The 13,615-nt window shown below is 38.6% G+C and overlaps 1 protein-coding gene across 1 annotated transcript in view; it reads left to right on the top strand.

The window, feature by feature from the left end:
• The window catches only part of LOC150079350 (sorting nexin-13-like), a 392,325-nt gene that overhangs the window by 337,216 nt on the left and 41,494 nt on the right, over positions 1-13,615 (top strand). The window contains exon 23 of the mRNA XM_090382305.1: positions 6,629-6,697. Within this exon, the coding sequence (XP_090238431.1) occupies positions 6,629-6,697 (69 nt within the window). The remainder of the gene's footprint in view (positions 1-6,628; positions 6,698-13,615) is intronic.

Raw genomic sequence — 13,615 nt, 5'->3', positions numbered from 1 at the left:
ATACAGGCAAACTTTTATTATGTTGAGTTGACATTCATGAGTGTTTACCCTCATAGTTGTAACTCAAACACACCCACACACTTTGCTTACTGTGTGTCTCTGTTCAAACAAGACATCTTTATAAATCTCATCAATATAGTAGTAGTAATGGCAAATAATGCAGGAAAGTACAATCTTATATAGCATCAGCCAAAAAAAAAATTCACCCATCTATACCCTCCAAGAATTTGTCTAGTTCTCCCTTGAATTTATTCAACCCATCCACTTCCACAAAAACAGATGGAAGATTGTTCCAACAATCAACCACCCACTGGCTGAAAGAAAACTTCTGAACATCTGTCCTGCAACCATCCTTCCTCAACTTGAATTTATGCCCCCTCATGTGTGTAGTCTCTCAACAAGTGGAAAAATTCCATTAATTCGGCTTACTGAATCCATTCAAGACTTTAAACATCTCAATCACATCTCCCCTCAGTTCTACAAATTGCAGCGTCTCGAGATGCCACAATTTGTAGAATTGAAGCCTTTCTAGGTAAGAGCACCCTTTTGTTACCTTCACCAATCTAGTTGCTCTTCTCTGCACATGTTCCAACAGATCTACATCCTTCCTAAAGTGAGGCCTCCAGACTTGTACACAGTACTCAAGATGTGGCCTAACCATGACCAATATCATGACCAGAGAGGCATATTTCCAATCTCGTGAAGAATTTTATCCACAGAAGAAGTAGTTAAGCATGAGGAGACCACTGTTGCACTTCCTTGTTGAGGTCTTTACAGCCAGTTTCTGATTAGATTCTCTAGCTACCCACAAACAAAGGCCCCTCCGTAGCCAGGTGGGAAGGAGCAGCAGTGCGTAGCACACGCTTCTTGATTGGACCGGGGTTTAAGCCCGTCATCACCAAATACGGAAGATGCGGAAAGGTCAGGGAATGACCACCGCATATCTCGGAGCAATATGGCCTTAGTTGCTAATGCTCCAAACAACAAACAAACAAACATACCTACAAACATGTCTAAGCTGTACCCAGATATGCAAATGAAAATTTCCTAAGTGGAGCTTATCAAGGATTTGGATTCATCCAACTCCAACATGGACAGCATACACTGAATTATGACCACCCCTATGAAAACTGAATGCGACCTGTTGACCACATGGGGGCGCCTCCGTAGCCAGGTGGGAAGGAGCAGCAGTGCGTAGCACGCGCTTCTTGATTATACTGGGGTTCGAGCCCGTCACCACCAAATACAGAGGATGCGGAAAGGTCAGGGAATGATCGCTCGCTGCATATTCCTGGAGCAATATGGCCTTAGTTGCTAATGCTCCTAAAAAAAAAAAAAAAAAAACAACGTTGACCACGTGAGGTATGAGAGTGCAGAGTTAGTCAACCTACGTAGCATAGATAAGGTGTCAGTAGTTTGGTAGGTAATAAAATTCCGAGCATGATGGGTAAAAGTAAGGATTTATCGGACTTTGTTAAAGGACAAATTGTGGGTGCTCGACGAGCTGGTGCCTCGATTTCCCAAATGGCTGAACTGGTGAGGTGTTCGAGAGCCGCCATAGTCAAAGTGTACCGGGTTTGTTTGTTTGTTTGTTATTTAGTTTTTAGGTGCATTAGCAACTAAGGCCATATTGCTCCGGGGATATGCGGTGGTCATTCCCTGACCTTTCCGCACCCTCCATATTTGGTGGTCACGGGTCTAACCCCGGTCTAATTAAGAAGCGTGTGCTACGCACTGCCACTCCTGCCCACCTGGCTATGGAGGCGCCAGTGTACCAGGACTGGCATCAAAATGGTCAAACAACGATCCGACGGCAAAACCTCAAAGGTCAGCAGAAGATTGATGTTAGAGGTGAACGCTGGGGCCAATAACTTGAACAGGTGCAGCACTGTTGAAGAGTTGACTACCCAATACGACATGGCCAACCCGGAACAATATCTGGCATGACCATGCGTCGCACGTATGGACTATACCAGCAGATGACTCCTACAGCATCCTCTCCTAACCAAGGTTCATCAGTGTAAAAGACTCACCTAGTGCAAAGAGCATGCAAGCATTAGAAGACTGGAAGAAGGTGTGCTAGTCGGATGAGTCATGTTATTTACTCTACACAGTGGATGGTCATGTACGGATTTGGTGTCAACAACATGAGGCTCTTGATCCATCATGCATAGTATCAAAAGTGTAGGCTGGTGGAGGTGGTTGTATGGTGCAGGGCATGTTTCACTGGCAGGAACTTGGACTCCTGGTGCATGTGGAACAACTTGATGACTGTGTACAGGCACCTCCATAGCCAGGTGGGCAGGAGCAGCAGTGCATAGCACACGCTTCTTGATTAGACCGAGTTTCGAGCCCGTGAACACCAGATATGGAAAGGTCAGGGATTGACCACTGCATATCCCCGGAGCAATATGGCCTTAGTTGCTAATGCTCCTAAAAAAAACCAAAACAAAACAGCTGACAGTGTACACCCCGCTATGTTACACTTTTTTCCGAATGATGATAGTGTCTTCCACAATGACAATGCGTCCAGCCATCGGGCACTTGTGCAGGAATGGTTTGAGGAACACAGTTCTGACTTACAGCATATCGATTGGCCTCAGAAGTCTGCCGATATCAATCCCATAGAGCACTTGTGGGACACTATGGAAAGACATATCAGGTATCTGGATACACCAGTCACCTCCATACCTGCATTGCTGACTGCATTACACACAGCTTGGTTGGTCATATCTCCCGAACGCTTCCAACATCTTGTTGAATCAATGCCACGTCAGATAGCTGCTGTACTGAGGGCAAAAGGAGGAACTACAAAGTAATAGGTAGGTGGTCATAATTCAGTGATCACTCGGTGTATATCACAACATTATGAAACTGACTGGTGCCTCCTCAGCACAAAGGTTAATGGGAAACAAATAGATTCAGCAACACTTCTCAGTTATGGTTAGATAGGAATTCTCACTTACCATCACAATTACCCATCCTGTGTTAAAGCCATTATAGTAAAAGCCCTGAGGAACTTGAACAACTGCAATCCCCCCTCCCAGCTCGAACTACAGTGTATGCAATGGACCCTTCATAGTAAAAAATATACCATGGATTTTATCAACTGGATCGCTAACAATACTAAAAATACATTCTCCCCCCCCCCATTCATCACTTTATAAGTTGCAGGAAGATACCTACGTTATAAGTTCATTATACACAGTGTATACTTTGAGTTTTAGTATTAATTACATTAAAACGTTGCAGCAGAATGCTCAGCTTCAATTCAAATTGTTTCAATGAAATTTGCAGCAGAGAAGCTTTGTATGCAGTCTTGCCAAATTTAAAACTCCAGTGCCTCTCACAATGACCTCTAAAGAAACAAAAGAAGCCACCAATGAATCACAGTTAACATCAAAGGACTAAGTTTCATTTAGACTGGTTACATTGAAATGAGCATAGAAGGGCAATTCTTCAAGAAAGAGAAGCTTATTTTTTGGCTGCAGATGTTTTGACCAAAAAATATTCAACTGGTAAAAGACATTACACTGGACATAGCATAAGTTCATAGCATGTATTTTCAGATTGACCACCATGTTCACAGACCAACTAAAGCTGGCATTTGGTTGAGGGATCATGTTTGCTTCGATACCTGGGTTTTAATTAGCACGGTCATTTTACGTTGATGAGAGAGTCCACAGGTAATGATTTATTTTATTTATTTTTTTATTATTTTTTTTAAATTTTTTTTTCAATCCAATATGTACTTCTGTAGTTAAAAGACAGAATGAGTATACTATGATGGCAGCCAGTGGTCGACATCATCGGTTTTTTGGTTGAAGAGAAATTCTGCTCTTTATGAAATATAATCATGCCAGAAGGCAGAAAAGAAAGGAAGAATAACACAACTAAAAAGCAAAGGATAAAATAACAGAACATAACTAAAGATATGTAATTAATTATATAACATAATTTATTTAGAGCCAAATAGTAGTAGTAGTGGCATGTGCTACAAGAAAGCAAGTGTATGAGCTTATGCAGCATCAGCCAAAAAAAAAAAAAATTCACACCATTCCCTCCAAATTAATTAATTTGGAGGGAATTGTTCCAGCAATTAACCACCCGCTGGCTAAAGGCAAATTTCCGCACATCTATTCTACATCTGTCTTTTCTTAATTTGAATTTATGCCCCCTTAGGTTCGTAATCGGAACAAGTGGAAGGATCCCATCAGAATTCAGGGTGCTCAACCCATTCAAGGCCTTATACACCTCAATCAGATCACCGCGCAGGTGCCTAGTCTCCAGCCACTGCAATTTCAGAACTTAAGCCTCTCTTGGTAAGAAGATCCCTTCATTCCCCTCACCAATCTTGTTGCCCTTCTCTGTACATGCTCAAGTAAATCTACATCCTTCCTAAAATGAGGCCTCCAGACCTGTACGCAGTACTCAAGGCGTGGCCTGACCATTGCTATATAGAGGGACAATCGCCTCATTTTCCCTGCTAGCAAAATTCCTGTATATCATTGACAAAACCCCATGACCAGCCCTGGCAGCCTGTCTGCATTGCTCAGAAAACTTCATATCTGACTGCACAATTACTCCCAGGTCTTTTTCATTTTCTACCACCTTAAGTGTAGTACCACACAGTTGGTACGTTTCTCTGGGGTTACTTCTACCCATATGCAGTACTTTGCATTTGTCAAGGTTAAACTTCAGTTGCCACTTCTTAGCCCATCTGCCCAAATTATCTAGATCCTGTTGCAGTAGCACACTGCCATTACTGTCATTAACAACCCTGCCAACTTTTGTATCATCTGCAAACTTCGACATTAAGCCTGATATACCTTCATCAATATCATTGATAAATATACAAAACAACAGTGGACCCAACACCAAACCCTATGGGACTCCACTAATAACATTAGTCCACGAAGAGTAGCACCCATTGATTACCACCCTCTGTCTTCTCCCACTCAACTATCCTTTTATCCATTGTAGCAACTTACCCTTAATACCATTCTGCTCCAATTTGTACAATAGTCTTCCATGCGCAAGTGTCAAAAGCTTTCCTGAAATCCAAATATATGACATCAAAATTATTTTTTGCATCCAGTTCCTTTGTATCCACATCATAATATCCTATCAAATTTGTCAGACAAGACTTTCCCTTAACAAACCCATGCTGTGTCTGAATTATTGCTGCAGTCTTGTCTAGATGATCCTGCAATGTATCTTTAACCAGTGACTCCATTATTTTACCCAGAACAAAGGTTAAACTAACTGGTCTGTAATTACTCGTGTCACCCTTCGATTCCCCTTTGTGAATTGGGGATACATTTGCACATCTCCAGTCCGTGGGAACCTCCCCTGAGTCCAAGAATGCTCTCATAATTATGGCTAAGGGTTTGCTTAGTTGCTTTGCCGCCTCCTTTAATATAACTGGATAGATCCCATCTACCCCAGGTGCTTTTCTTATGTTTAACTTCAACAATTTCTCCTCCACTTTGCTTTCAGTTATTACAAAATCATTAATTACCCTGCTACAATTTGATAATCTTCTGCCGTTTTCAAACCTTAATTCCTCATGTGTGAATGTAGATGCAAAATACTCATTCAGTTTGTTTGCTATCTGAGCAGGATCATCAACACTCGAACCATCGATGTCAAGTGGACCAATCATATTCAGCCCCTTCCTTTTAGAGTTTATATAAGTAAAGAAATCCTTGCTGCTGTTGTGGAATGTAAGACAATCCACAATAAGAACAGCTGATGCTATCCATAGTCTGTGTTTTTGTTTTAATAACTTTTATTTTTCTGTTTGCACCTCACGAGTTTCAATTGGCATGACTAAGCAGTTTGTTACCTTACATATTGAAATATTATTTGTTATCTTATTGATTAAAATGCCTTTTGTTTACTCTGTTTATGTGAAACTTTGTCTTTTATATTGATCTTAACCCAGGGATGGCATGGGACTTTACAGGCCAACCTAAAAAATCTATTGTATGTTAATTATTCAAGATCCTAAATATATGCCTAGTTTTACTTATTAATTTTGGAAGTGATATGTGTTGTTTACATGAAGTTATTAAATTAAATTGACAAAACAGCATACATGTATATTTCTGCACTTTTAATGGCTTTATGAACTTGAAAATGAGACTATTGGTCATTTTCAAGTTCAAAACCTTTCCTTTCACAAAACTTTGATCTTTGCTAGCCATCTTTATATTTTATGTTTATAATGTGGTTTTTTTTTTGTTTTTTTTTTTTTTGCAGAAATATAAAAGAAATAGGATGAGCCTACAAGGCCTTACACTACTGTTTCTAAGTTAAAAAGTAGGGCAAAACTTACAATAAAAGTGCTTTTTCTTTTTTTTTAACTTTACACAAAATAATATCTGGCACCATCTGTAGTAGACTGAAACAATATTAGTATAGTATTAATAAAGTGAACAGACAGCTTTATCCCTGCTTTCTCATTTTCAAATTTAAATTAAATAATTATAAGTGTTTAAAATTCAATTTGGCTTGTTGGGTCTTTAACCTGAAAATTTAAAAACGTGTTAGAGAAATTTTTGTCATAATAATTTTTATAACTGAATATTTATTGTATTTTAAAAACATCACTGTTATTTTTCAGAAAAATAATTGATTGCGTGAACTGGTTGACCTCAACTGAAAAAGTTGCTGAATATATAACAGCAGTGAAGTAAGAACATTGATAATTAATAAAATGAATTTAATGAATAAGAAAACTTTAAAATTGGTTTTTATTTATTTTTTTTAAAATTAGACAAATCAGTAATGAATTTCATGAGTTTATTTTATCAATGCCGTAGCACATGGTAAATGTTCTGTGACACTGATAGAGTGATACCTATGTGTCATAGAATGTATCAGCCATCTTACTGCTCTGAGTTTTCTCAATCAGAAATGTTTTTTATTAACTCTCTAGCACTCACATAAAAACTCATAAGTGTGTTGTAGCATTTAGACCCTATTCAATGGAAATTTCTCAAATTTTTATTAAACAAACCAAGAAAATAACTTTTCATGAATCACAGAATTTTGCTTTCGTGTTTTAATATAACCACTGTGTGTGGTAGGGGGAACCTTGTGCCTTATTTGTGGTAAATAGGTAGCTCGAAAGTTGGAATCACGTAGTTTGGTGTTAATAGATAATTTTGTTAGCTATTATACTTAACTTGACAAGCATAATGATATAGCATAATTATACTCGATAACATAATACATATAACGTAAACTCATGTGTATTTGATGTAAAGGGTTAGAGAATGTTAGATGTCAACTCGGCATTCTGATGGCCATTTATGAGAACTTGAAGGACAATAGAAGCATCCATGCAGTAGTCAAAGAATTTTGAGCTGCTGCAAATTTTTTGCCATTTTATTGACCTAATTAGCATATTAAATCATGTTATATCAATAGTTTCATAGTTCTACCAGTTGTACCCAGCATAACATATGCCATTTTTCTGATTATGGCATAAATAATTTAATCTAGATCCTTCAGTCTTCACCATTCTTGTTTAGTGGTGATATAATTCTACAGCAGTCACCTATGGGATATATGCAAATGTCTCTATTTGCAGATGGTTCCCGTCTAGTTGTACCTGGCATAACATACATCATCTTTCTGATTATAGCGTAAATAGTTTAATCTAGATCCTTCAATCTTCATCATTCTTGTTTAGCAGTGATATAATTCTTCTCCAACAAATATTGCAGCAACCTCCATTTTGGATGTAGGTGCATTATATCGTCTCTTATCTAAGTCCGGGTCTTCTATAAATGCCATGCGCACATTCATTGATGGATTGGCCTGGGTTATTTGATGCATTTGTTTATGTGAAGTGGTTATTTTTTATTTATTTATTTTTATTTTATTTTTTTTTATTATTTATTTATTTTTATTTATTTATTTTTTTGGCTGATGCTGCATAAGCTTGCTTTCTTGCATCAAATGCCTCTACTAATGCTAATGACTCAGCAAATGGGTTAACTTGTTGCAGCATCTCTTCCAATTGTTGCATTACATACACCCTTGGTATGATTGTTTTTCAAGCCATTTTGTTGTTGCTTTAACAGAATCGAAAATATAAAGTTGTCCATATCCTGGCTTATTTGCCTCATTTGGATATAGCGGTGAGACCAAATGGAAAATCTGGCCGTGTATTCTAAAACAGTATGGACCATTTCTAGGTGGTGATTTAATCTCTGTGCCCATTAATGTGAATGCCATTGCTGAGTTGTACTCTCGTATATGTTCTCTGTAGTTATTTGCTTCACGTGTATCACCTGTAAGCAGCTCTCATAATAGAGTAGATCTCCTAGACAGTGTTTCAAGTGAAAACTTTCATGACAGCATCTAGTGTATTTATTTAATGTGTTTAACTCATGTCCCCAAAATATTGCATTGCAATACTCACAGTTGTAACACACATTTTCTATGTCATGCTCTTCCACATTAATTACAGCTTGTTGATTATTCGCATCTGGTACTTCTACAGGTTGTCTCAAAAATATTGGTACAAACATTTAGGGGAGGTAGGTAATATCTAAAGGAATGTGAATCGCATAGGAACCCATAACTGGAAACGTCACCGTAAGTCGGTACACGGCGCTGTTCATCAGTTCTTGAGAGAGAAAATTTCTGGTTTACTCATTCAAGCAGTAGTCGCTGCACGAAGAGCATGCATCAATATACGAACTGAGTTAGCAGACATGCACCTAGTGTATGGATTACCAGAGGGCAATGGACGAGCCGCTCAACGAATTTATGGAGAACGCTTCCCAGACAGTCATGTACCAGACCACCGTTTGTTTGCACGTGTGCATCAAAATTTGTGTGATTATGGGTCATTTAGAAGTAACAGGAGTAGTGCAGGCAGACCACGTTTGACGCGAACTCCCGCCATGGAAGAAAGTGTGTTGAATGCCATCCAGAATAATCCTACTACCAGCACACGTGCCAGTGGACCTGTTACCTGTCTCCCACGCTCACCTGATTTATCGAGCCTTGATTTCTTTCTGTGTGGGGGCCCTCAAATCTATCGTGTGTGAATCACCTGTGGAGACGGAAATGGATCTTGTGGCGAGACTCGTCTGCGCTGCTGCTACTGTCAAAGAAACTCCAGGTGTGTTCGACCTTGTCCGCCAATCCATGCTGCATCGGTGTCACCCATCATCGCGTCTCGTGGTGGAACCTTCTAGCATCTGTTGTAACATCGTGAAATGCATCCATCTCGTACTCCATTGTTAATATTATGTCAAATAAATGTTTGCCACTAATTACTGTCTTGTGTCATTTCTGCTTCTTGTGCCTCTGCTACTACTTTCCCGTGACGTTTCCAGTTATGGGTTCCTATGCGATTCACATTCCTTTAGATGTTACCTACCTCCCCTAAACATTTGTACCAATATTTTTGAGACACTCTGTATTTGATTAGTCCTATGGCCTTTTGCCCATCTTCTCATTTCCAATTATTATTATTTTTATTATTTTTTGGTTTTTAGGAGCATTAGCAACTAAGTCCATATTGCTCTGGGGATATGCAGTGCTCATTCCCTGACCTTTCCACATCCTCCGTATTTGGTGGTCACAGGCTCAAACCCTAATCTAATCAAGAAGCGTGTGCTATGCACTGCTGCTCCTGCCCACCTGGCTACGGAGGCACCCTCATTTCCAATCTTGCTTCTCTTTCTTCATTGTTTTCTGTCTGTCTTCATAGTCATAGAGTCTCATTTCTGTCTCTTAGTCTATTAAATCTCTCCTCTAATGTTTCATTAGCATTTCTTCTACATTTTCTCAAAGTTCTTATGCACTGTTCAGCCATTTTTACACTTCTTAAAACTTAGAACGGTTTATCAAAAATTGAAGACAGATAAAATAAAAAATAAACATATATCAATAGCTTTCAGACATAGGTTGCCTTTCTTCAGTCGAAAAACGTTACTACAAAAATTAATAAAGAATGTCTTGTATGGTGGTCATGCGAGGTGAACCGCGTGAATGAGTGCTGTCAACAATTAGCAGTTGGAAAATTTGGGCAGCACACTTAAGCGTTTTATGTATATAGATTCACACTGTTAGTTTATTTTTAAATTTAGCTAGAGATTTTGTAAGTTGCTACTTAATATACATAGAAGTTTTGTGTTGCTGATTTGACATGGATATTGTATTTCACAACTTTGTGCTATAGTGTGTTATAAGGGAATTCTAGTGTCTAATTATGATTAATAAGTATCTCAAAAGTTTGAATAACATAGGCTGGCATTAATAGATAATTTTATTAGCTATTGTAATTAACTTACAACTTTACGTGCATAACGGTATAGTGTAAACTCAATAGCATAATATTTATAACATGAACTACAATGAGAATGTTCCTGAATGTTCTAAAATATTGTTACACGTGGAAGAAAGGTCAGGATGTTTCTGGAAGGTTCTAGAAACATTGTGAGCCTTCTAGAAACTTCTCTACTGGTATATACAGTAAACCCCCGCTATTCGCGGTATCTGTATTCGCGGTTTCGCGTATTCGCGGTCGCTGATTTAAACCTAAAAAAATGTGAATTTTAAAGCGCCGTGAACATTTTCCTCCATGAAAAAAACATGGGTGTGGCTAAAATCATTTTGCCCAGTCCACAGAGTAGTACAGTCAGTCGTCGTATAACACGTGTTTACACTACACTAATTCGATCTTACACGATTTATAAATAGGGGAACGATATCTTATATAACACGAACCAAATTCGCTTATACACGATTCGCCTTTGTGTTTACAAGAAATGGCAGTCGAACGCGGAATCACCCCAACTGAACGCAACACGATAGGAATGAAGAGAAGATTCTGAAAATGTATTTATTTTTTTATAGCAGTGAAGGGGAAACACATTTCACCATAATAACGTAAAAACCAACACAATTCCAGCTATTGGTATTATCGCAAATGCAATTAGAGTTCACTACCAGTTTATAACAGATTCCACTAGCAGGAACGCAACTGGAAATTGTTTTTATTGTTTTATGGTAGTAACCCCCAGAAATGTAAAATGTGAGCTAGTGACGTGTTAATAGAGTTGTCTCTGCCTTTATGGTGTTGTTTATTCAGTTGCTACACGCTCACAGCTTTATGTGTATCAAGTGTGCCTCCTCATTTTGTAATTGTGCTTTATTCTCTAAAAATGAGTAAAAATAACTTAAAAGGTGTAAAAAGGAAGTGTCCTGCGCTCAATGGGTGGGGGGTGACAAAATCGCGAGCGTGGATGTTTTAAGCTAATCCTTGTTCAGTATGTGTAATGCGCTTGTCATAGAAGGTTTCATCTCTTGCTTTTAATTGATACGTTTACAAAAGTGAAAAATCTACCATTTTGCAATGTGTTGATGTAAACAGACTTTTTCGAGCGTGTTAAAGTTAAAAGAAAGTGACTTTATTGTGGACAAGTTCTTTTCTAATCCTACAAAAATATGGCCGCGAATAAAAAGGGAATTGTGAAAAGATCAAAGAAGGTGATGACATTAGCGAGTAAAACTGTTAGACAAAATTTCTGATGGTGAAAGTGTCTCCTCAGTGGCAAAACATTATAAAATCAACGAGTCAACGGTACGATCAATCAAGAAATCGGAAGAAAAAATCCGCCCTAGTGTCCGTGAAAACGCGCTAATTGCATCAAAAATTTTTTCTATAACTCGTGATGTGAAATTAGAAAAAAATGGAAAAGGCTTTAAATCTGTGGATAGAAGACCGAACTCAAAATAAAATTCCGTTAAGTTCACTCATCATTCGTGAAAAGGCAAAACACCTTTATCAACACTTTAGTGAAACTGGTGAAAGCACTGGTGGGATAAGTTTTTTAGCCAGCAAAGGCTGGTTTGAAAGAGTTAAAAATCGATATGGTTATTTTTCGCCCAGCAACCCATGTTCTTGATATGTTTCTGAAAGGTTTCTTTAAAATGTCTAATAAATATGTACAGTATTACATTTAATAAATTGTTTCTTATTTTCATTTCGATGCCTTATGCTTTTTTTTTTTTTTTATGTACTTACTCTCTACGTTTGTCTATGTACATAGTCATATTATGTAGGTAAATACACATAATACGTACAGACAAAATTTTAGACTAATTTTTGTTATATATTTCATACTTTGGAACGGAACCCTTTTATTACCATGGGCGCCATAACTCAGTATTCGCGTTTTCAGTATTCGCGGAATTTCTCAGGAACGTAACCCCCGCGAATAGCGGGGGTTTGCTGTATATGAGTGGGTTCCACACCAAGCAAGCATTTAACTATTTCAAAAAGTGTACTAAGGGCATTCAACAAATTATATACTTAAAGTACTTACTTCCCATAGTTATATTTCAATAATTTGTGATTAGCATTAGTATTAGTACAGGCATTTGATGCAAGAAAGCAAGCTTATGCAGCATCAGCCAAAAAATAAAATAAAATAAATAAATAAAAAATAACCACTTCCACTTCACCCCTCTGTACGTTCGAAATACCTGTCCAGCCGAGCCTTAAACTTATTTAGGCTATCAACTTCCACGACAAGGGACGGAAGTCTGTTCCACCTACCAACCACCCGCTGGCTAAAGGCAAATTTCCGCACATCTATCCTACATCTGTCTTTCCTCAATTTGAATTTATGCCCTCTCAGGTGATTATTCTGAGCAAGAGGAAGAATCCCATCAGCATTGAGCATGCTCAAACCATTCAAGGCTTTGTACACCTCTATCAGATCACCTCGCTGGTGCCTAGTCTCCAGACACTGTAATTCGCAAAACTTAAGCCTTTCTTCGTAAGAGCACCCCTTTGTTCCATTCACTAATCTTGTTGCCCTTCTCTGTACTCATTCCAGCAGCTCTACATCCTTCTTGAAATGAGGCCTCCAGGCCTGTATACAGTACTCTAGGTGTGGCCTGACCATTGCCTTATACAAGGGAATAATCACCTCCTTATCCCTGCTAGAAAAATTCCTATATATCATTGACAATACACCATGAGCTACTCTGGCAGCCCGTCTGCACTGCTCAGAGAACTTCATATCTGCCTGCACAACCACCCTCCAGGTCCCTTTCATTCTCTACCACTGCCAGTGTAGTACCACAGAGTTGATACGTTGCTCTGGTGTTGCTGTTTCCCATATGTAGTACTTTACATTTGTCAATGTTAAACTTCATTTGCCACCTCTCAGCCCATCTGCTCAACCTTTCCAGATCCTGTTGCAGCAGCATAGTGTCAGTAGTGTCCTTGACAACCCTGCCAACCTTCGTATCGTCTGCAAACTTGGACATTAAGCTTGATATACCATCATCAATATCATTTATAAATACAGAGAACAATAAAGGACCCAATACTGAACCCTGAGGGACTCCACTAATAACATTAGTCCACGATGAGCAGTGTCCATTAATTACCACTCTCTGTCTTCTGCCACTCAACCACCCCTTTATCCATAGCAGCAATTTCCCTCCAATGCCACACTGCTCCAATTTGTGCAGCAGTCTTCCATGTGCAACAGTATCAAAAGCCTTTCTAAGATCCAAGTATATAATATCAAAGTTATTCCCTGCATCCAGTTCTTTTGTGACTGCATCA

This window comes from Mastigoproctus giganteus, chromosome 10 (genome assembly GCF_048544385.1).
Source record: "Mastigoproctus giganteus isolate SK-2022 chromosome 10, ASM4854438v1, whole genome shotgun sequence".
In the NCBI taxonomy this organism is placed as follows: Eukaryota; Metazoa; Arthropoda; class Arachnida; order Uropygi; family Thelyphonidae; genus Mastigoproctus; species Mastigoproctus giganteus.
This window is presented reverse-complemented; position numbering and strand designations above follow the sequence as displayed.